Source organism: Phasianus colchicus, chromosome 1 (assembly GCF_987193195.1).
Source record: "Phasianus colchicus chromosome 1, bPhaCol1.hap1.1, whole genome shotgun sequence".
Lineage (NCBI taxonomy): Eukaryota > Metazoa > Chordata > Aves > Galliformes > Phasianidae > Phasianus > Phasianus colchicus.
This window is the reverse complement of record NC_143436.1, coordinates 197362819-197382472: the sequence shown is the minus strand read 5'-3', so window position 1 is coordinate 197382472 and position 19654 is coordinate 197362819. Positions and strand designations below refer to the sequence as shown.

General features: G+C 46.2%; 1 protein-coding gene across 4 annotated transcripts in view; it reads left to right on the top strand.

The window, feature by feature from the left end:
- The window catches only part of NUP98 (nucleoporin 98 and 96 precursor), a 38584-nt gene that overhangs the window by 9679 nt on the left and 9251 nt on the right, over positions 1 to 19654 (top strand). For all 4 annotated transcript variants that reach the window (XM_090134304.1, XM_090134302.1, XM_090134303.1 and 1 more), the window contains 14 exons: positions 974 to 1066; positions 1460 to 1600; positions 2823 to 2956; positions 4721 to 4908; positions 5552 to 5668; positions 6880 to 7184; positions 8770 to 8883; positions 9549 to 9687; positions 9958 to 10135; positions 11048 to 11212; positions 14935 to 15111; positions 16021 to 16174; positions 17517 to 17937; positions 19180 to 19409. In XM_090134304.1, coding sequence (XP_089990430.1) covers positions 974 to 1066; positions 1460 to 1600; positions 2823 to 2956; positions 4721 to 4908; positions 5552 to 5668; positions 6880 to 7184; positions 8770 to 8883; positions 9549 to 9687; positions 9958 to 10135; positions 11048 to 11212; positions 14935 to 15111; positions 16021 to 16174; positions 17517 to 17937; positions 19180 to 19409 — 2556 coding nt within the window. The remainder of the gene's footprint in view (positions 1 to 973; positions 1067 to 1459; positions 1601 to 2822; positions 2957 to 4720; positions 4909 to 5551; positions 5669 to 6879; positions 7185 to 8769; positions 8884 to 9548; positions 9688 to 9957; positions 10136 to 11047; positions 11213 to 14934; positions 15112 to 16020; positions 16175 to 17516; positions 17938 to 19179; positions 19410 to 19654) is intronic.

Below are 19654 nucleotides of genomic sequence, written 5' to 3'. Positions count from 1 at the left end.
GAAGGGAGCAGGGCTGGGTTTACAGTGTTGGAAATCCTGACAGCTTTTTTTTCTGTCTACAAAAATAGATGAAATATTCTGCCTTATCCATGTTCCAGAGAGAGGGAAGGAATTGTTCAGCTCTTAGGCTGCCAGGGCACCACTGCAGCAGGCCCAGTCCCATTGTGGTGGCGGAGCTTGGGCAATTTGTTACCATGTTTTATTTGGAAGTTGCTTCCAAATTCCTTGTACTGAGAACCAGATAGCCCATGTTAGGGCATTGCTGCTGTGTATTAGAGAGCAGTAGCAATTCCAGTGTTTGTGTTAATTGCCCTGCATCGTTTGCAGCAATACAGCAGACAGGAATAGTTTGGGTCTGGGATGCTTCTGATGTCAGTTTGTGACTGCAGTTCTCTAGCTTAATTCTGTCCTTACACTAATTAATGGCCACATAATTAACTATTAACAGAATGGTTTTGCAGCCTTCAGTTTACAGTCTAACCTGTGTAGTGCTAGATTTGGGTGACCTTTAGAGGTGTGCTTTTGAGCTGTGCACTCTCCTGAATGGGGTTGTTCCTTGCTTTGTCAGTAAGAAACAGAAGTGTGTGTGTGGTATAGACAGTATGCAGTGGGGATGTTCCTTGCAGGCAGTTCAAGAAACTAAAAGTGTTTGATGCTATAACAGGCAACAGAATAATGATGTTCTTTTTGGCTTTATAAAATACTGAATTTCATAACAAATTAAAAAGCTAAAGAAAGCAAGACAGTAAATTTCTAAACTAATGTTTTCAGTTGTATATTCATAACTCATGTACGTTATTTTTACCACTGAAGTCCCTTCTTGCTGCTTGTTTAACATGCATTTTTGGGAATGGTGTGTTAAATTTGACCTTCACTGTAGCAGAGCTGTCTTTGAGTGGCTGATGCTTATTTATGTTTTAAATTTCATTGCTAATAGCTTTAGATTAATGAGTTACTGTTTGTGTCCTTGAAGGTTTTGGTGCCAACAATGCTGGAAATAGCTTGTTTGGAAATAAGCCTGCAACAGGGACTCTGGGAACTGGGCTTGGGACAGGGTTTGGAACAGGTAAGCAGTTTTCTGGCTTGTTCTGTCTCAGCTTAAGCGTAGTCCTCAAGCTTTGGTGAAGTCTTTGTATCACTCTCTAACTCTGGGAATACAGCAGTGGCTGTAGGTGCTCTGGCTTGAAGTCATGAACCTGTCTTAGATCAGAACTGAGCAGAGCTGGATAATGCTGTGCTGATTAACCTGTTAGAAGCTGTGGGCAGTGTTACTTGTGGCTGTGGCTAATGGCTCAGCAAACTGGTGGCTTGCCTCGAAGGCTCTGTTGGTCTGATTGTATGAGTCTGGGGTGTCTGTACATTCATGCACACTTCAAGTCTTTCTTGCAACTTGCTAATGAATTCTTTATGGGATGAACTGGTTATTCAAAGAGTTACAGTGAGTTTTCTCGTGCCATAGCCCTCGGGGCAGGACAGACATCATTATTTGGAAACACCCAGCCTAAACTCGGTGGCACACTGGGAACAGGAGCTTTTGGAGCACCAGCATTCAATACTTCCACTGCTACTCTGGGTTTTGGAGCCCCTCAGCCTGCTGTAGGTAAGTGTGCATCAGCCTGAGTTCAGTCACTGCTCCCTTCCTGGTTTCAAATGTGTCTGAGCATGGAAATACACCCTGCTCCACTGGTGTGGAGCCAAACAAATGTTGGAGGATCTATCTGAGGCTGCTTCTGCTCTAAGTAGCAATGTAGGCTCTGCTGTTTTTCCCTCCTTAGCATCACATGTATATTCTTCCAAGTGTAATTCGAAGTCACTTAACATTATTAACACTTACAGATGTTTTAGTGCTTTCCTTTCAAAATTTGTAAGGTGCTTCCCATCAGTCACTTTGGGGCAGCAACAGATGCATTTCATACATTTAAAAGAAGAAATGTGGCATTAATTTCTCTAGTAATGCTATCTGGGAGAGCTCAGGGTGCTTAACAGGTGAGTGTGGTGGTAGAATCTGTTATACATGCATCATTCTGTAAGTCATAGTGCCTGCCAAGTCCTGCACTGCATCCTGCTGGGCAGAGCTGAGCACTTTGGGAATGGCACACGTGGCCATGGTGCTCTACCTCTCACAGGTAGCAGTGTCAGGAAATGGTTTCCAGTGGGATGTAAGGAGGGAAGGGTGGCACACAGCACTATGTGGCAGGAAGGCTCCCACAAAAGCTGGCTGATGTCTGAGGCTCACCTCCGTGCTTGGATGGTTGGTGGGATTGCCAGAGAGAAGCTGCTGCTGTATGGCTGTGTGAGCAGACAGAGGTGGATCAAAAGATTTCAGGTCTTGGAATTAAAAATAAGATGCTTTATGCTCTTAAATGTTCTGTAATGTGATCTCTGTAGGATCTTAATGGGAGCTAAAATTAGATGCTGTGAGATGGACAGATTGAAGAGGCCTTTTCTGCTGAAAGGACTTTGGATCTATGTTTGATCACTGCAGCAGGAAAGTCAGAGTTGCAACTAAGATTTTTTCTTTTCCAAGATGTGAACATATTAATGCTTCAAAAACCTAATGTATGAAGTAAAGGTGTTGGAAGGCCAGGCTTGTTCTGCTTTTGTAGCTCTCTACACTCTCAGCTTTTTAATAAGCGCATTTCCAAATTCCAGTGAAGAAATAGGATATGATTTCTTCCTTCAGAATTCTGAAGAGCAGGGAAAAAAGGATTCTGTTAATTTAGGATTAGGAACTCCTGTGAGGAGATCCTCTGGCTGAGAGGTTGTCTTTTCTATCTGCCTTGATTCTATTAGTGTTGACTGCTAAAAACTTCTTTTTACAGCACTGACAGATCCTAATGCATCGGCTGCCCAGCAGGCAGTCCTCCAGCAGCACCTCAATAGTTTGACTTATTCACCCTTTGGAGATTCTCCACTTTTCAGAAACCCCATGTCAGATCCAAAGAAGAAAGAAGAGGTGAGTGTATTAAATTCAGTTTTCTGCGAAAGGTTTGAAATGAGTGAAGATAGGACAGTATATAAACTGAAATCAAGTATGCAGTGAGCAGCATAAGGACTTGCCATCTGTATGCTTATACTGATGCAAGATTGACTACTTCTTTCCTTAATGCTGTCCAGGACAAATGGCTTGTTTTGGGGCTTCGTTTACTTCTGACGCATCATTGCTTGACTTTGGAGTTCCTGCTGAGAGTTGCTCTGTGTGACTGTGTTTGGCATACTTGTAGCATTTTGCTTGAGCTTTGCTTATGCCAGCCTCTTGACCTGTTGATTGGTTTGAAAACAACCAAAGCTCACTTCTCAGGCTATAAATGGCTGCTGTCCTTCCATGTTCTGGAGGGTGAGTGTTCTGCTTAGTTGGTGGAACCCATCTCAGGGCTCCCAGCGGTCTCCTTCCCAGGCTGAAGGACATAGAATCATAGAATGGCCTGAGTTGAAAAGGACCATTGTGATCATCTAATGGTGGCTGCTGCTTTCCTGTTTGCAGGCTTAGCTGTTTGTGAGGCTGGGCATGGATCACAGATGCACACATGCAGGTGTGGAGCTACACACAGCATGCTGAGGCACTGCCTTCACAGCACCCACGTAGAGCACCACAGGGGACTCACATAGATGGAGCAGAGGCAGCCAAATCACTTCTTTGTCTTTGGCTGATGAGGGTTGAAGGTCCATAGTGAATGTATACAGACTCTGCTCTGTAGATTCACCTGCACATTTGTGGGTTTTTTGAGCTTTAGCTTTGTCTCTGTCTGCCCAATACCTCTGCCCAGATCCTGAGCCCTCCTAGATGCTGACTCCTTTGCCTGATATCCTTGCCAGGACAACTCCAGATGCTGGTCCCAAATTCACTCCTGCATTTCTCTCCATTTGTGTTCTTACAAACAAGTCAAACTGAGAGATTACATTGAAAGACAGTTAAGAAAATTTTGGATATTAAGAAAGGAGAGAAGGTTGTGATTAGGCACGAGGCTCAATCACACAATCATACTGGCTGGCAAGGGTGTACACAAAGCCAGCCTGTTTGATACCTGTTCACTCTGTCCCCCTTCATTGTGGCTTCCTCTCAGCATTCTTTAGGTTGAAGGAACTGGGCTTGGGAGACCTTGTTGTGGCCTTCAGTACTTAAAGGGAGCTTATAAAGAGAAGGGGGAATGGCTGTTTGTCAGGGTGGGTGGTGATAGGACAAGGGGGAATGGCTTTAAAGTGAGACAGGGCAGGTTTAGGTTGGATATGAGGAGGAAGTTTTTGAGCCAGAGGGTGGTGAGGCAGTGGAACAGGTTGCCCAAGGAGGCTGTGGATGCCCCATCCCTGCAGGCATTCAAGGCCAGGCTGGATGTGGCTCTGGGCAGCCTGGTCTGCTGGTTGGCGACCTGCACACAGCAGGGGGTTGGGACTGGATGAGCATTGTGCTCCTTTTCAACCCAGGCCATTTTAGGATTCTATGATTCCCACTTCTTAGCAGTTATAGCCCCGTTTGGCCCTGCCCAGAACTGTGTTTGTGGTGTCATGGCTCTTCAACATGTGACTGGAGACTTTTGGTCTTTAGCATCTTCCATGAGCTGTCATCAGCCAGCTTTGTATCTCTTCCTGTTTACTGGTGTCCCATCGTGTCTTTCACTTCCTTAAGGTGCTTGGCTGGATAACAAGGCAGGTACTGTGTCTGTATGTTCCACATGTCTGTACGGTACACGATATGGAAATTCCAATTCTTTTTCTTTTCCAGCGGCTGAAACCAACCAACCCTGCAGCTCAGAAGGCCTTAACAACACCCACCCACTACAAACTGACCCCACGTCCAGCAACCAGAGTGCGCCCAAAGGCTTTGCAGTCTGCAGGCTCTGCCAAGTCTCAGCTCTTTGATGGCCTCGATGATGATGAGCCATCCCTATCCAATGGTGCCTTCATGCCAAAGTTAGTTTTCTTTTCTGCATGTTGGAGGGAGGAGGTGCAGAAAGAACTGTAGCGTCACTTCAGTTCTGATCAGATGAAGTCCTGAATTCCATCACTTTTTGTGACCTGATGCAAATAGGAATAGCAGTAACGGGATTTGTGTAGACTTAGGAGATAAATACTTTCTATAGAGGAAATAAAAATGGTCATCTTAAACTGTTAACTGCAAAGAAGCTGTGAAATGAGGTGACAACTGGAGTGAAGCTTCTATGAAGTCAGTTAGAAACTATACAAGAGAGATTTGTACAGCGTGCAGCTCCCTGCAGCTGAGATAGAAGGGCGGATAGGTTTGTTAATGCTGTCATTTGAAGGACAATTGATGATGATTTCATGGCCTGGCACTGGTTCTGTATCAGATTCACAGTGTTGGAATGGAGTAGTAATGCTGTGCATGTGTCCTAACGAGGCTTTTGGTTTCAGTCTTTAGGAGCACTGGTGGCAGTCCTGAAAAGGGCTTTAGACAGTTTTCATTTTTGTTTAATCAAACAGCAATACTTTGGAGGAAGATGAGTCAGTCACTGAAAGACCCACTAAGCACAAACTAAAAGAAAAAATAATTGTTGAGCTTAGTTTATCTTTGTCTTCACTTTGTTTTCTTTTTTAGGAAGAGCATCAAGAAGTTGGTTTTGAAGAACCTCAGTGGCAGCAGTCTGTTCTCTCCTGTCAATCGTGAGAATGATGACCTGGCATCTCCATCAGAGTATCCAGAGAATGGAGACAGGTATGGTGATAGATGATGTGTGTCTTTAAACTTGAAAGAAGCACAAACTGGTTATTCCTGTCTCTAAATTATTGTTAAAAAAGTAGGTAGTTATTTCTAGGGATGTCATAATGGCTGATCATGGGGAAACAGGTTGACCTTTTGAGTGAGTGACCTGCCCTCAGGCTGCCCATCTGCTCTACCTGTGTGCTTATTACAGCTCACTGCACCCAAATCAGGAGATCAGAGGGCTGACTTCTCTGGGATGTCTCCCCTCACCTCCTGTAGAGACAAATTATGGCATTTCTTGAGGGAAAAGCTAAACCTGCGCCTGAGGGGAGAAAAAAATCCCAAGTAGCTCAACATTTTGATTTTATTGAGAGCTCCTAAAAGTAAAAACTGATTACAAGAGTGGAGAAACTTCTTTCTAACCATGTTAATCCTAACCTAGGTGGTTCTTAGTAGGACAGGAGCATTTGTTAGCTGGGTTGCCAGCAGCCATGTACAACAGACAGCTTTGAAGCTGTTTTAGAATGAGCATAACAGTAGTGCCTTCATATTTGATCTGATCGTGGTGTCTGCAAGGCTTAATCTTTCTGTGCTTCTAAAGCAGTGTATTTGGGGCAGAAAAGAGTATGATTCCTTCAAATCACTGAATCTTTCAGGTTGCAAATGACCTTGGGAGGTATATCTGTTGAGCAAAGTCAACAGTAAATTCAGACTGGGTTATTGAAGACTCTATCCAGTATGGATCTCCGTGGATGGAGATTCCACAACCTCTGTTCCAACACTTAGCTGTCCTCATTGATTTCCTTGTTTTCATTTCAACATTGTTTCTCATCTTCCTGCCATGCATATCTGCATGTACCTTGACTCTTGGCTTTTGGTGTTGGAAAGCTGCTGTTTCTTTTCCCTTCAGCCCTTTTCTCCATGCTGAGCAACCCATTTCCCACAGCCCTCCCCTATGGGACACACTGAGGGCATTGTGCTATGCCAGCACGGAGTATGTCAGTATCTTTCTTGCACTGTGAGGCCCGGATGGGATGCAGAATGCCAGAGTGCTGAACAAGAGCGGAGTAAAGGGGAATGAAAAATGCTTTCCCTTTACCTGCTGCCTCTGCAGTTCGTTGAGTAGTAATGTTTGCTTTTTGTACAAAAAGCAAACAAATTTTAATGCTGATGTGAGCCCCTTAGAACTAAAACCAAATTTTTTTTGTTCTTCATTGCTTTAGGTTCTTTTTGTCGGTACCTCCTGATGAAAACCACAAACAAGATGGTGAGCGCGAGGAGGAGGAGGATCACCACGAAGTGACGAGGTTTTACACCAACCCCATTGCCAAGCCCATCCCACAGAGCCCTGAGAACACTGTGCACAAACACCAGAACAGTGTGGATGACACCATCGTGGCCCTCAATCCACGGGCAGCCCTGCGGAACGGCCTGGAGGGCAGCAGTGAGGATGCTTCATTTCACGACGATTCAATTCAGGATGAACGTGAAGAAGAGACTGAGACAGTGCACCACGTCCATCCTGCAGGTTGGATTGAGGGTGGAGGCAGGGGCTGTCCTCTGTAGATAACTCTTGGTGACGTTTAACGTGTGCTTCTTGAGCTGTTTGGATCCTCAGTTCTTTGTTTCACTTCCTCCTGTCTTCTTTTGGGGTACAAATCACATTTTTTCACTCTCATATCTCACACGTTTTTTTCTTTGTAATGAGTTACTGAGCAGAATCACCCAATCTCCAGGACCTCAAGGATCATGAAGCTCCAAGCCCTCCACCACAGGCAGGGCCACCAACCTCCACGTTTCAGAGCAGCCCAGGTTGCCCAGGGCCCCATCCAACCTGGCCCTGAACACCTCCAGGGATGGATGGGGCATCCACAGCCTCTCTGGGCAGCTCTGTTGCTCAGAGCAAAGAACTTCCCCCTGACTTCCAACCTCAATCTTCCCTCCTTCAGCTTCAAACCATTTCCCCTTGTCCTGCTGTTATCTCCCCTTTCCAAGAGCTGACTCCCCTCCTGTCTGTAGGCTCCCTTTAGGTCCTGGAAGGCTGCAATGATTCACCCCACAGCTTCTCTTCTCCAGGCTGAACAAGCCCAGCTCCCTCAGCCTGTCTTTGTAGTGGAGGTGCTGCAGCCCCCTGATCATCTTTGTGGCTCCTCTGGACCTTCTCCAACAGCTCCCTGTCTTTCTTGTACTGGGAGCAATTGCATTTCATCACCCAGTGTTGTGTTGGTGGTGTAGTGAGATGTGTGGAAGGGAGAAGAAAGAAGCCCCAGTCTGTAATTCTACCGTAGCATACAGTTGTCTGCAGTCCTGGCAAAAGACTTGGAGTTCTAAATCTATTTAGACTTGTGGTTCATAGCAGTGTGCAAAGAGCGTTTTAGAAGTTTCCAGGAAAGGAGCAGGCCACATGGTTGTGCCTCTCAATGGATCTGTATTGCATCTGTTCAGTGTGGAGTAAAAATGGAAGATGTAGGGGAGGTTGAGGGGCCTCAGGTCACTTCCACTTAACTTTACAGCTTTACAGCTTCATGGGTGGAGAGATAGAGGGTTGTCTTAGCTTGTTAGACTTGTGAAGGTCTGGAGAAGCTGAAAAGACTTGTTCACCCTTTCATTTTATATGTGGCATCTTATAAAACCAAGTCTGCTGTGTTCAGAGTAAATGTTTTCAGAAGCCTCAGCAGGAAGAAATGTGAATGCAAAATGCTTACAGGTGGCTCATGGGTTTTAGAAGTCTTTAGACAAATTAATAGCTGAAAAGAGCATCAGGAAGTGCTAAATTAGAAGTGCTGCATCTTGGTTGGCAGGTGCCAAATTAGCAGTTCCCAAATTAGGTGCTAGAAGAATGTCTGTCAAGTGTTGCCGTGTGTATTTGTGCTTTCTGTTTTTGCCTGTAGATCTGCTGCTGATCTCAGCTGAAGATGGGCTGTAAGGCTGAGGAGCCTGCATGGCTCTGCAGGCAGTGGAACTGAGGCATTTCTCTGCTTGTGTTGCACTGATTCTCAGTTTGTTTAGAGCCATTGTTCCATTTCTCCCACAAGCCTGGACAGCTGAGTCACCAGCAGTGTTAAAGCTGACAGTTTTGCCATCATCACAGTTCTTTGTTCTTCCTCTTGTAGGAATTGTTCTAACCAGAGCTGGCTATTACACCATCCCATCTATGGAGGAGCTGGCCAAGTTTACCAATGACAAAAATGAATGTATTGTGACTGACTTCACCATAGGCCGTAAAGGTGAGCATTTCTCATTATTTACATTAGAAATGGTGATTTGTAAAGCTCTGGAATCGATGTGAGTTCTGTCTAATGATAAGCAGCACCCCTGCATTGTGAACAGCTTGCAGTGAAATGAGAGATCTTTCACACTGGCATTGCTCAGCTGGTGGATGATCTGAAAGCTGGACTGAGAGAACAAACAGAAATATCAGTAGCTTTTAGGATGCCTGCTGTCCTTGAGCAGAGAGATTGTTAGAGGGCAACTTGCAGGAGCAGAATGCAAACTTGATTGATGTTTTGGTCTTACTGCCTGCACTGGAGCTGGCTGGGCTCTAATACAAAGCCTTCAGACTGAGCTGTATTCTTTACTGCTTCTATTTAAAAACAATAATTTAAAAAATATATATAGCATGTTCTGCTTTTAAATACTTTGTCCATGTGCCATAAAACTGAGTGTGTGGTTGGCGCAGAAAGCTTTTTGTATTGATGTTGCCAAAGAGTTGATAGTGAAGTTGATGGCATCTTCAGTATTTTCATACTGGGAAGTGGGAGTCAGCTGTGCTGTGTTCTGTGTGTGACAAAACTAGGTGGGAAAAGAGAAATACAGCAGAGATTTAAGCTATCAGTCAGGAGATATTCAAGGGCAAATTGTGATGCTTGGCTGTGTTTGTTTTGCTTTCCAGGTTACGGATCGATTTTCTTTGAAGGAGAAGTAAATCTAACTAACCTGAATCTGGATGACATTGTACATATCCGCAGGAAAGAGGTTATTGTCTACCCAGATGATGAAAGAAAGCCACCTATTGGTGAAGGCCTCAATAGGTAATGCTGTGCACACACTGTAAGGATGTTTTTATTGTGTTGGCACTGTTTGCAGGCAGCTACTGGGAAATGTAAATCTACAGTGGGTGTTCAGGCTGCAGCACTGTGCATTGCTGAGTATCTGCAAGGTTCTTAACCAGAAATTTGGTTATAAACCTCTTCCGAGGTTCAGCAAGTTAACCAAGAGGCCCAGTGCTCATCTCCTGTGTGTGCTCTGATAGCTCTGTGTGAAACCTTGTTGTCTCTTATGCCCTTGTCCATCTCTAACAGACGAGCTGAAGTTACATTAGATGGAGTTTGGCCTACGGATAAAACTTCTCGTGGCTTGATAAAAAGCCCAGAACGACTGGCAGAGATGAATTATGAGGGCAGGCTGGAGTCTGTATCTCGGAAGCAGGGCGCTCGCTTCAAGGAGTACCGCCCTGAGACTGGATCTTGGGTGTTCAAGGTAATGGTTCTGTTCTCACTGTAGGCTAAATGGAGTATCAGAAGTAGTCTGAAGTTAGAATCTTCTGAGACCTGGATTCAAGCTGGGCTAGAATCCGAAGTCCTTTCCTGTAGCATAAACTGTCCTAACTGAACTGGCCCAAACTTTTGGAGTGGCTGAAGGCGTTCAGTGGAAGAGCTTCCTTACTTAGTGGGTGACTTAGTGCTGGTAGTGGTACTCAGGCTGAGGAGTCTCAGAGCTCTTCAGAACCACTTGGACGTAATGCTGGGCACCTGCTCCCAAGGTTTCACACCCAATCACAGAATGGCTTGGGTTGGAAGGGACCTCAAGGATCATGACGCTCCAACCCCCCCACCACAGTCAGGGCCACCAACCTCCACATTTCACACCAGCCCAGGCTGCCCAGGGCCCCATCCAACCTGGCCTTGAACACCTCCAGGGATGGACGGGGCATCCACAGCCTCTCTGGGCAGCTGTTCCAGCACCTCACCACTCTCACAGCAAACAACTTCCCCCTCACATCCAACCTCAATCTTCCCTCCCTCAGCTTCAAACCATTTCCCCTTGTCCTGCTGTTATCTCCCCTTTCCAAGAGCTGACTCCCCTCCTGTCTGTAGGCTCCCTTTAGGTCCTGGAAGGCTGCAATGATTCACCCCACAGCTTCTCTTCTCCATGCTGAACAAGCCCAGCTCCCTCAGCCTGTCTTTGTAGTGGAGGTGCTGCAGCCCCCTGATCATCTTTGTGGCTCCTCTGGACCCTCTCCAACAGCTCCCTGTCCTTCTTGTACTGGGGGCTCCAGACCTGGACGCAGTGCTGCAGATGGGGCCTCACAAGAGCACAGTAGAGAGGAACAATCCCCTCCCTGTCCCTGCTGGCCACCCCTTTGACATGTTTGTCCTTCTCATTGCACAGGTAGCACACTTCTCCAAATATGGCCTGCAAGATTCAGATGAGGAAGAGGAAGAGCATCCTTTAAAAGTGGACGCAAAGAAGTTAAAAACCACACCAGTACCTCCTCCAGGGCATCTGCCACCTCAACAAATGACCTTAAATGGCAAGCCAACGCCTCCAGCTCAGGTAGAAGGAGGACAGTGACAAAAAGGGAATTGGAAAAAATGAAATGTGAAGAATTATCTGGTGCCTGGGGAGGGGTTGTTCAAGTGAGAAGTAGCCTGGAAACCGAAGAGCCAAACAGTATACAAACTTTCATAAACTCAGTAGCTCTTCTGACCTCTCAATGAGTGTTTGCATGTTCTTTTTCATTAAGATACTTGGCACTTCATACTGAGAATGTAGGGGGCTGGGAAGGCATTCAAGCCTTGTTTCTTGATTTTGGTCTAAACTGAACTTGGTGATTTGCCACCTATGGAAGAAAAGCTTGTTTTTGTAAATATTGATTACATTCTATATAACTATAATGCCTTGTGCTACCTGCCTTGAGAATGGCCTTATGCACTGCTTTTACTTGACCATCATTTAGTAAGTGAGACTGTATGCTTTATATTCAAAGAATGTGCCCTATTTTTATTAAAAACTACTTTTTGAGGCTGATCATGCACTGTATTTTTAAATATACTGAAGTGGGATGTAATGGCTTCTGAAGCTTTGTAAAACACCTTCAGTGTATGCCTGTGTGCTGTGCGTAGGGAAGGCAGCACTCTGTCCATTTACTGGTCAGCTCTTATGGTCTAACATTAACTTCCTTCACACAGTCTCATTGCACCTCATACACTTGCATTTTCCGAATGTGATAAGCTAAATTAGTCTTTCTTTTTTTCCACCCATGGTTAAACAGATCCCATTTGGAAGACATTATGGCATTGATGGGATGGGATGCCAGGTGCTGAGGGCAGGTGTTTGTGAATGAGCTGTGGGTCTTCGGAAATAACTTCTCATAAAACAGCATGCAAGTGCAGAGAGCAGGAAACTTCTCCAGAGCTGGCTGTAGGGGAGAAAGCAGCCTTCAGCAGTCAGGGCAGAAGGGCTGAGCAGCAGGGCATCCAGCAGCTGGACAGGACTTGCTGGAAGGCTCTGCCAAAGCTGGCTTTGTTTTCCCCTTCAGTAATCTGTGACTGACTGCAGTGAAAGCAGATCTTTAAACTTGCAGCTCACTGAGGCACAGATCCTGTGTCGAAGTGTGTGCTGTTGATCCTGACACCCTATACCATGGGGAAGCAGAGGAGATCTATTTCTGTGTCTCTAAAGTCAAAACATGAAGGCAGCTTCAGAGGCAGTAGTGTCAGATAGGTTGAACACTCATCTTCTGTAGCAGCACTTGGAGCTGGTCTCTTCATTGGCCAGTGGCTTTGACTAGCTTCTGGATGTGAATTGCTCACTGCATGGTGACAAATAGCAAGTTGTGTTTTGGCACTGCTTGCACAAAAGAATAATTTCATTATTTTTGTGGTAGGGATTCTCATTAAATCAATCTGAAATCCCTTTTTTTTTTTTTTTTGTAGCAGTCTTTGGTTTAATCTCAACTTCTATAGAAGCACGTGAGCCTTTGCAGCTCTGCCACCTTAAGTTGTAGGGGCCTGGGCACATGGCAGCAGGTGACACAAATGCTTTTCAGTACAGCCAGCTCTGCTGCATTGTGGGATCATAGAAAGATAGAATGTCCTGAGTTGCAAAGGCCCACAATGCTCACCCAGTTCCAACCCCCTGCTGTGTGCAGGGTCACCAACCAGCAGACCAGGCTGCCCAGAGCCACATCCAGCCTGGCCTTGAATGCCTGCAGGGATGGGGCATCCACAGCCTCCTTGGGCAACCTGTTCCACTGCCTCACCACCCTCTGGCTCAAAAACTTCCTCCTCATATCCAACCTAAACCTCCCCTGGCTCACTTGAAAGCCGTTCCCCCTTGTCCTATCACCATCCATCCTCACAAACAGCTGTTCCCCCCCTTCTTTTTACAAGCTCCCTTCAAGTACTGGAAGGCCACAATGAGGTCTCCCTGCAGCCTTCTCCAAGCTGAACAAGCCCAGTTCCCTCAATCTTTCCTCATAGGAGAGCTGCTCCAGCCCTCTGATCATCTTAGTGGCCCTCCTCTGGACCTACTCCAAGATTCATTTTTCAGACTTCTGAGGAACAGCCCTAGTGTGGCTTGAGAACTTGCCAGACTCACTGCCCTGAGCATCTGAAAATGACTTTCTCTGCAGTTTGGGAAGCTTTCACTTTGGGTTTTTCTTCTCTTACTAACTTGAATATTAATGATCTTATTAGTATTGCGAGGTCCACAGGAGCTGGTTGCACTGTGACCTTTCTGTATTAAAACACAATGAGGGGAGTAGTAAAACTCTTGTTTATGAATGTGTTTGGAGTTGTGAATCTATTCTGCATACTGCAGGCACTGCTCCCTGCTGCTTCCATCTGCTACTAAGTGCTGTCCTTACAGTCTCATTTTTGCCTCATCTGATGACCTTCGTGGCATTTCTTGGCTGGCTTTAATGAGCTCAGTAGCAGCCCAATTGAGTATACTTTTAAATTCCTTGGCATGGTTGCCAGTGAGATATGTGCCACGGGTTCCTTGTTTATATACATGCATTGTTCCCAGCAGTGTGTTGTACATCACTGCATCTGGAAAGCAGGTCAGCTGTAAAGATGCATCTTTCCCAGGACACCCCTCTCCAAGGACTTGGGATGGAAGCTGGAGCACATCAGGAGCATTAGAGACTGGAACCTGAAAGATGCTCAGCTAATTAGGCACATACTGATTGCTGTTGGCCAGGTGCTGCTTTCAGGCTGACCCATTAGCTGCACTCTACCAGCAGTGGATGCCCCTCTCCAAGGGTTTTGTCCTATCAAACTATTTTGGTAGTGAGGCTGGAAGGCAGCTGAGCAGCTTGCAGTGCTGTCACATTCCATGTTGGGTGTGGGGCAGCTCAGTGCACAGGTGGGCTTTGGACTGGAGGTGACGGTACTGCTGGAGCACCATTCTGCTGTCTGCTTATCTTTGGGACTGGCTGAATGTTCCTTGGCCCTGCCTGGAAGGTGAAGCTGAGTTCTTGTAAGCAGCTGGAGGTTGTAGAGCTCACTTCAGGATCATCACAGAGATGATACCACGTGAGTGCCTTCAGAAAATCCATATGTTGAGTTCATCCTGCCTTGGACTGGAGCAGACATGAGAAATTTAGCTACAGATAGACAGTGCAACTTTCCAATTCAGTGACGTGTCCTGGTTTATAAAAATAATAAAAAAATTACGTGTGCACACGTACTCTGTGAGCTAGAATTGTGTGATCATGAAGGTTATTGTGTCTGTTTGTAGAATGTGGCTTCATATTATACAGTGTCACAGCTGGGGAGATAAAGCAGCAATCACAGTGTTGCTCATCACCTACTATGGGCAGCAGCAGCCAGTGCTGCACAATCCCTGTTCCTGAGCTGGCTGCTGCCATCTGAAATGTCCCAGCTTCAACTCTGGCCCAGGAAACTTCTTTGTGTGATAGCCCTGTGGGGGAGAAAGGGATGCACAAACCTTGGTGTTTTTTTTCTGGTCACCTGGAAATGGAAAGCTGAAGAACAGCTTCCTGCACTGAATGGCACAAAGTGGTAAACTGCAGGAGGACACAACTAAGCTGTGACTTCTCCTTCACTTTAACTTGCACTGTTAATGTTGCAACACTGAAGAAAATGGGAACAGGTTCTATATTCCTCCCTAAACTTAAATTGGAGTCTTGACACGAGCAAGGCGGTGCTCCGCTTCATGTGCAGGTGATTGTTGAGATATTAAGAACATTTTCTTAGCGAGCTGTTGGAATCTGTTGTTGCCTGATGCGACCTCTGTGCCTGTATCCGTAGAGCCCCGAGGTGGAGCAGCTGGGCAGAGTGGTGGAGCTGGACAGTGACATGGCAGACGTCACCCAGGAGCCTCCTCAGGAGCCTGCAGTGCAGGACAGCATGGCAGAGGAGCAGGAAGCCGTGCCTGCTTCTGCTCACATTGCGTCGACGCTGGGCATCAACCCCCATGTCTTACAGGTAAGGCCTCGTGCTTTTCTCTCTGAGAGGTGCTTTGGCAGTACCTGTCAGTGATGCTCAGTGTGCCTGCCCTGTCTGTGTGCTTCTGTGTTTGTGGGAGATCTTCAGAGGTCCAGAAAGCTTAAAGCAGAACTGGAGCATCTTTAAAATGATAGTCAGATTTCAAAGTTATGAATTGGTGAGCTCATACCTAACTTGGACTGCTTCAGACCCAGTTTGAGGCTGGCCGTGTTAGTAAGATAGCTGAATTTGACCTTGTGGTCTGTTGTTTTGGCTGATAGTTTGGTTTTGTGGCTTTTTTTGGTGGGATTTTTTGTTGTTTTGGGCTTGTTTGTTTGGTTTTTTTTGCATAAAAAGATAATGCCTTGAATGCTCGTGGCCTTCTACCTATATTTCCTACCCTAGGAAAACACAGTTCTGTTGCTCAAGCTGAAATATTCATAGACTCATAGAATGGCTTGGGTTGGAAGGGGCCACAAGGATCATGAAGCTCCAACCTCCCTGGTGCATGTAGGACTACCAACCTCCACATTTAGTACCAGCCCAGGCTGCCCAGGGCCCCATCCAACCTGGCCTTGAACACCTCCAGGGATGGATGGGGCATCCACAGCCTCTCTGGGCAAATATTGGTAGCCAGAGCTAAGATCTGAAAACCCATGGTAATCATAGGACCTCATGCCTATTCTCCCAAGCACTGTGGCATTATAACTAACAGTTTTATACAGTTTATCAATAACTGTGAAGCTTGTTTTCATTTGTCCTGGATTGTGGCATGCAGTGTGGTATGAGTGCATTTAGTTATACACATTATGTGAAATTGATGTTTATTGGGAGGGGAGCAGATGAGATCAGTTGGCTGCTGCTAACAGAATGATTGCTGACATGCAGATTTGACTTCTGCCCTTTTAGATTATGAAAGCTTCCTTGCTTGCTGATGAAGATGACCTGGATTTAATCCTGGACCATCACTCTGGGAAGCAACCTACAAAAATGGATACTTCTCAGGAGATCTGTTCTCCAAGACTCCCTATCTCAAAATCCCAAGGACAGAAGAGATGCTCAGGTACTGTGGCAAACCACACACTGCATGAAGAAAGAGTTCAGTTCTAACATCAGTATACAAAACCCTATTACTGTCTGAGTGCGTGACAGACCAGGTGTGTGCTGTGGCTTTGGCCTGCCCTCAAGCTCCACAGCCATCTCCCCAGGCTGCAGCTCCTGCCTTCCTCCTCTGGCCTCACTGCACACTGCTGTGTTCCATGCCTCTGTTCTCTCTTCCTCTGCCTCGCGTTCCCATGGGGATGCTGCAGACTCCCCTGCTTCTGCGTGGTGGTTTGTGTGTCCCACAGAGTGGTGATTCCAGTAGAAGTAACACAGATCTCATTTTATAAGCATGGGGTTGCTTCCTGAATGAAATCTCAGATCTGAAATTGAGGACAGTTTCAATCTTGTTAATCAGTGTCTGCTTTCTCTGAAATGTTCCTGTTCTCATAGTTTAACTATATCAGTTAAAGTCATAATTACTTTCAGAAATCTTCATTTTTGGGGTGAGGCTACATGTAATACCACCTTCTTTAGTTTGGACCAAATTATTCTGTGCGTGGTGGATTTCATGACTGCAAACAATTGCTTTTTTCATACTGCAAACAATTACTTCTAGCTGTGCATTGCCACAGCAGATCAAGGTGAGTATTTTCACTGGCTGGTTATGAAGGACTGAAATAGCTCTGAAATCACAGAATCATAGAATTGCTCAGGTTGGAAAAGACCTTAAAGATCATCAAATCCAACTACAACCCAACCATCCTACCCTAACTCTAACAAACCTCAGCTAAATCATGTCCCTGAGCACCACATCCAAAGGGTTTTTAAACACATCCAGGGATGGTGACTCAACCACCTCCCACTCCAGTGCTTAACAACCCTTTCTGTGAAGAAGTTTTTCCTGATATCCAGCCTAAACCTCCCCTGGTGCAGCTTGAAGCCATTTTCCTGTCACCAGTGAGAAGAGACCAGCCCTGCTCTGCTGCCATCCCCTTTCAGGTACTGGAAGAGAGCAGTAAGGTCTCCCCTCAGCCTCTTCTTCCCCAGTCTAAATAGCCCCAGTTCCTTCAGTCTCTCCTCATAGGCCATATTCTCCAAGCCCTTCCCCAGCCTTGTTGCCCTTCTTTGGACCTGCTCCAGCACCTCCATGTACTGTATTTTCTGTACTGAGGTGCCCAAAACTGAGCACAGTACTCGAGGTGAGGCCTCACCAGTGCTGAGAGCAGGATTACTTCCCTAGTCCTGCTCACCACACCATTCCTGATACAAGCCAGGATGCCATAAGTAATAAAATATCAGAACCTCCTGATGAAAGGCAAATGCATGTGTGGCTAACTGTTCTTCCCCCTTCTTCCCTCCAGTTGCTGGGCTGCTGCAATCAAAGTTTGCTGATACCATTTTCCAACCACCCAGCACTGCTCTTTATGACCTCCAGGAGCCAAGGGCATCTCGCAGCTCCCCTTCCCCTGCCTGCTGGTCAGCATCCTCTCCATTAGCATCAGCCTTCACCGTCCCTCCATCGGTCCCTGAGGTGCAGATGAGGACAGTGGGTGTCCGTAGGCAGCAGGGTTTGGTCCCTCTGGAGAGCTCCATCACCTATGGGAAGGGGAAGCTGCTGATGGACATGGCACTGTTCATGGGACGTGCCTTCCGCGTGGGCTGGGGGCCCAACTGGACTCTTGTCAATTGTGGGGATCAGCTGAGTGGGTCGAGTGGGATGGAGGACCTTCCATGTGAGGCTGCGGAGTATGGATTCCTGCCTGCTCCTGTTGCTCCAAAACTGTGAGTGCTGTTTTCCTTCAGGGTGGTTCTGCTGTGCTCTTAATGTTTGGACAAATCCTAAATGTAAGTCAGTATCATTTTGGAATTTGGCTTAGGGTTCATTCTGAGGTGTGAGATAGAAGGTTGTCCTAGCCATCATAGAATCATAGAATGGTTTGGGTTGGAAGGGAGCTCAAGGATCGTGAAGCTCCAACCCCCCACCACACACAGGGCCACCAACCTCCACATTTCACACCAGCCCAGGCTGCCCAGGGCCCCATCCAGCCTGGCCTTGAACACCTCCAGGGATGGACGGGGCATCCACAGCCTCTCTGGGCAGCTGTTCCAGCACCTCACCACTCTCTCTCTAAAGAACTTCCCCCTGACATCCAACCTCAATCTTTCCTCCTTCAACTTCAAACCATTTCTCCTTGTCATGGAGACAGTGGATAGCCTTCAGGTTGCTACATCACAAAAATCTGTATTTCAGAGAAATGGAGTATCACAGCAAGAGTAGCTTTTTTTAACACATAGAAAACACTGTCATCCAATGAAAGTTTAAACAGGGAAAGTCCAGAGCTGCTGTTCAGGAAGCTTAGAATGTGCTGTCCTTTATCCCTGGGAATATCTTAATTTCTGAATTCTCAGATGCCTCAGTTCTGTTGTATGTAAAGCAGGATCAGAAGTTTCTAGGCTATGCAAATCCATACCCAAACTTCACTGGAATTTAGCCCATTGTTCTACCATTCAGGACTTCCAAAATGCTTCTTGAGTTGATCTGCAGCACATTTGATTTGTTAGCAGAATGAATCACAGAATCACAATCACCAAGTTCAGAAAAGACCTACAAGATCACCCAGTCCAACCATCCACTCATCACCAATAGTTCTCACTAAACCATGTCCCTCAAGGCAAAATCCAAATGTTCCTTGAACACCTCCAGGGTCGGTGACTCCACCACCTCCCTGGGCAGCCCATTGAAGTGCTCTTGTAAAATGTGCTGGGTTGTGGTAAGGTGTGCTAATGCTTTTTGTGTGCTGGAGGCACCCAGCTCAGTGCGATTGATGGGCTCATGTGTGATTCTGAATCACAGACTGTGTCCAGGTTCTGCATACCCAGTCATTGACCTCCAGTCATACACCTGCTGCTGTGTTACAGTCAGGATAAGCTGTGCAGTGCAGCTGCTTCATAATAGGAGTTTATTCACATGGAAAAGAACTCAGTGTTGTTTACCTGTTTGTTTTCTCTTTTCTTCTACTACAGACTCCCGGAGTCCCCTTTCAAGGTTCATGTGGAGAAGCTGAACTTGGAACAAAGGAAGATGAACAGAGACAAGCAGTTGTATCTTATCCCTCTGGAGATAAAGCTGAAGCATAGCACTGTCCATATGGACGAACAGTGTCCTCTCCTGGCTCCCAACCCAGGAGTTTCTGCTATTCATGACTATGCTGACTGGGTTCGAACAGCATCTGAGCATCCTGCTGTAATGGAGAGTGAGTAGAGAGTGCTTGTATTTACAGTGATGGCAGAGGATCTGGAGAACTATCCAGCTCAGGTTATTTGAGTGCGAATAAAACAGAAAGTGGCTGCACCTCCGTGTACTTTCTGAAAGCATGGAGGTGATTGATTGCATTTGGGTGGCTCACTGAGGTGTAGCAGTAGGATATCTTGTAAGATTACACTTTGACAAATTTAGGAGGCTTTTCTAAACATCCTCTTGGTTTTACCCTCCTGACTG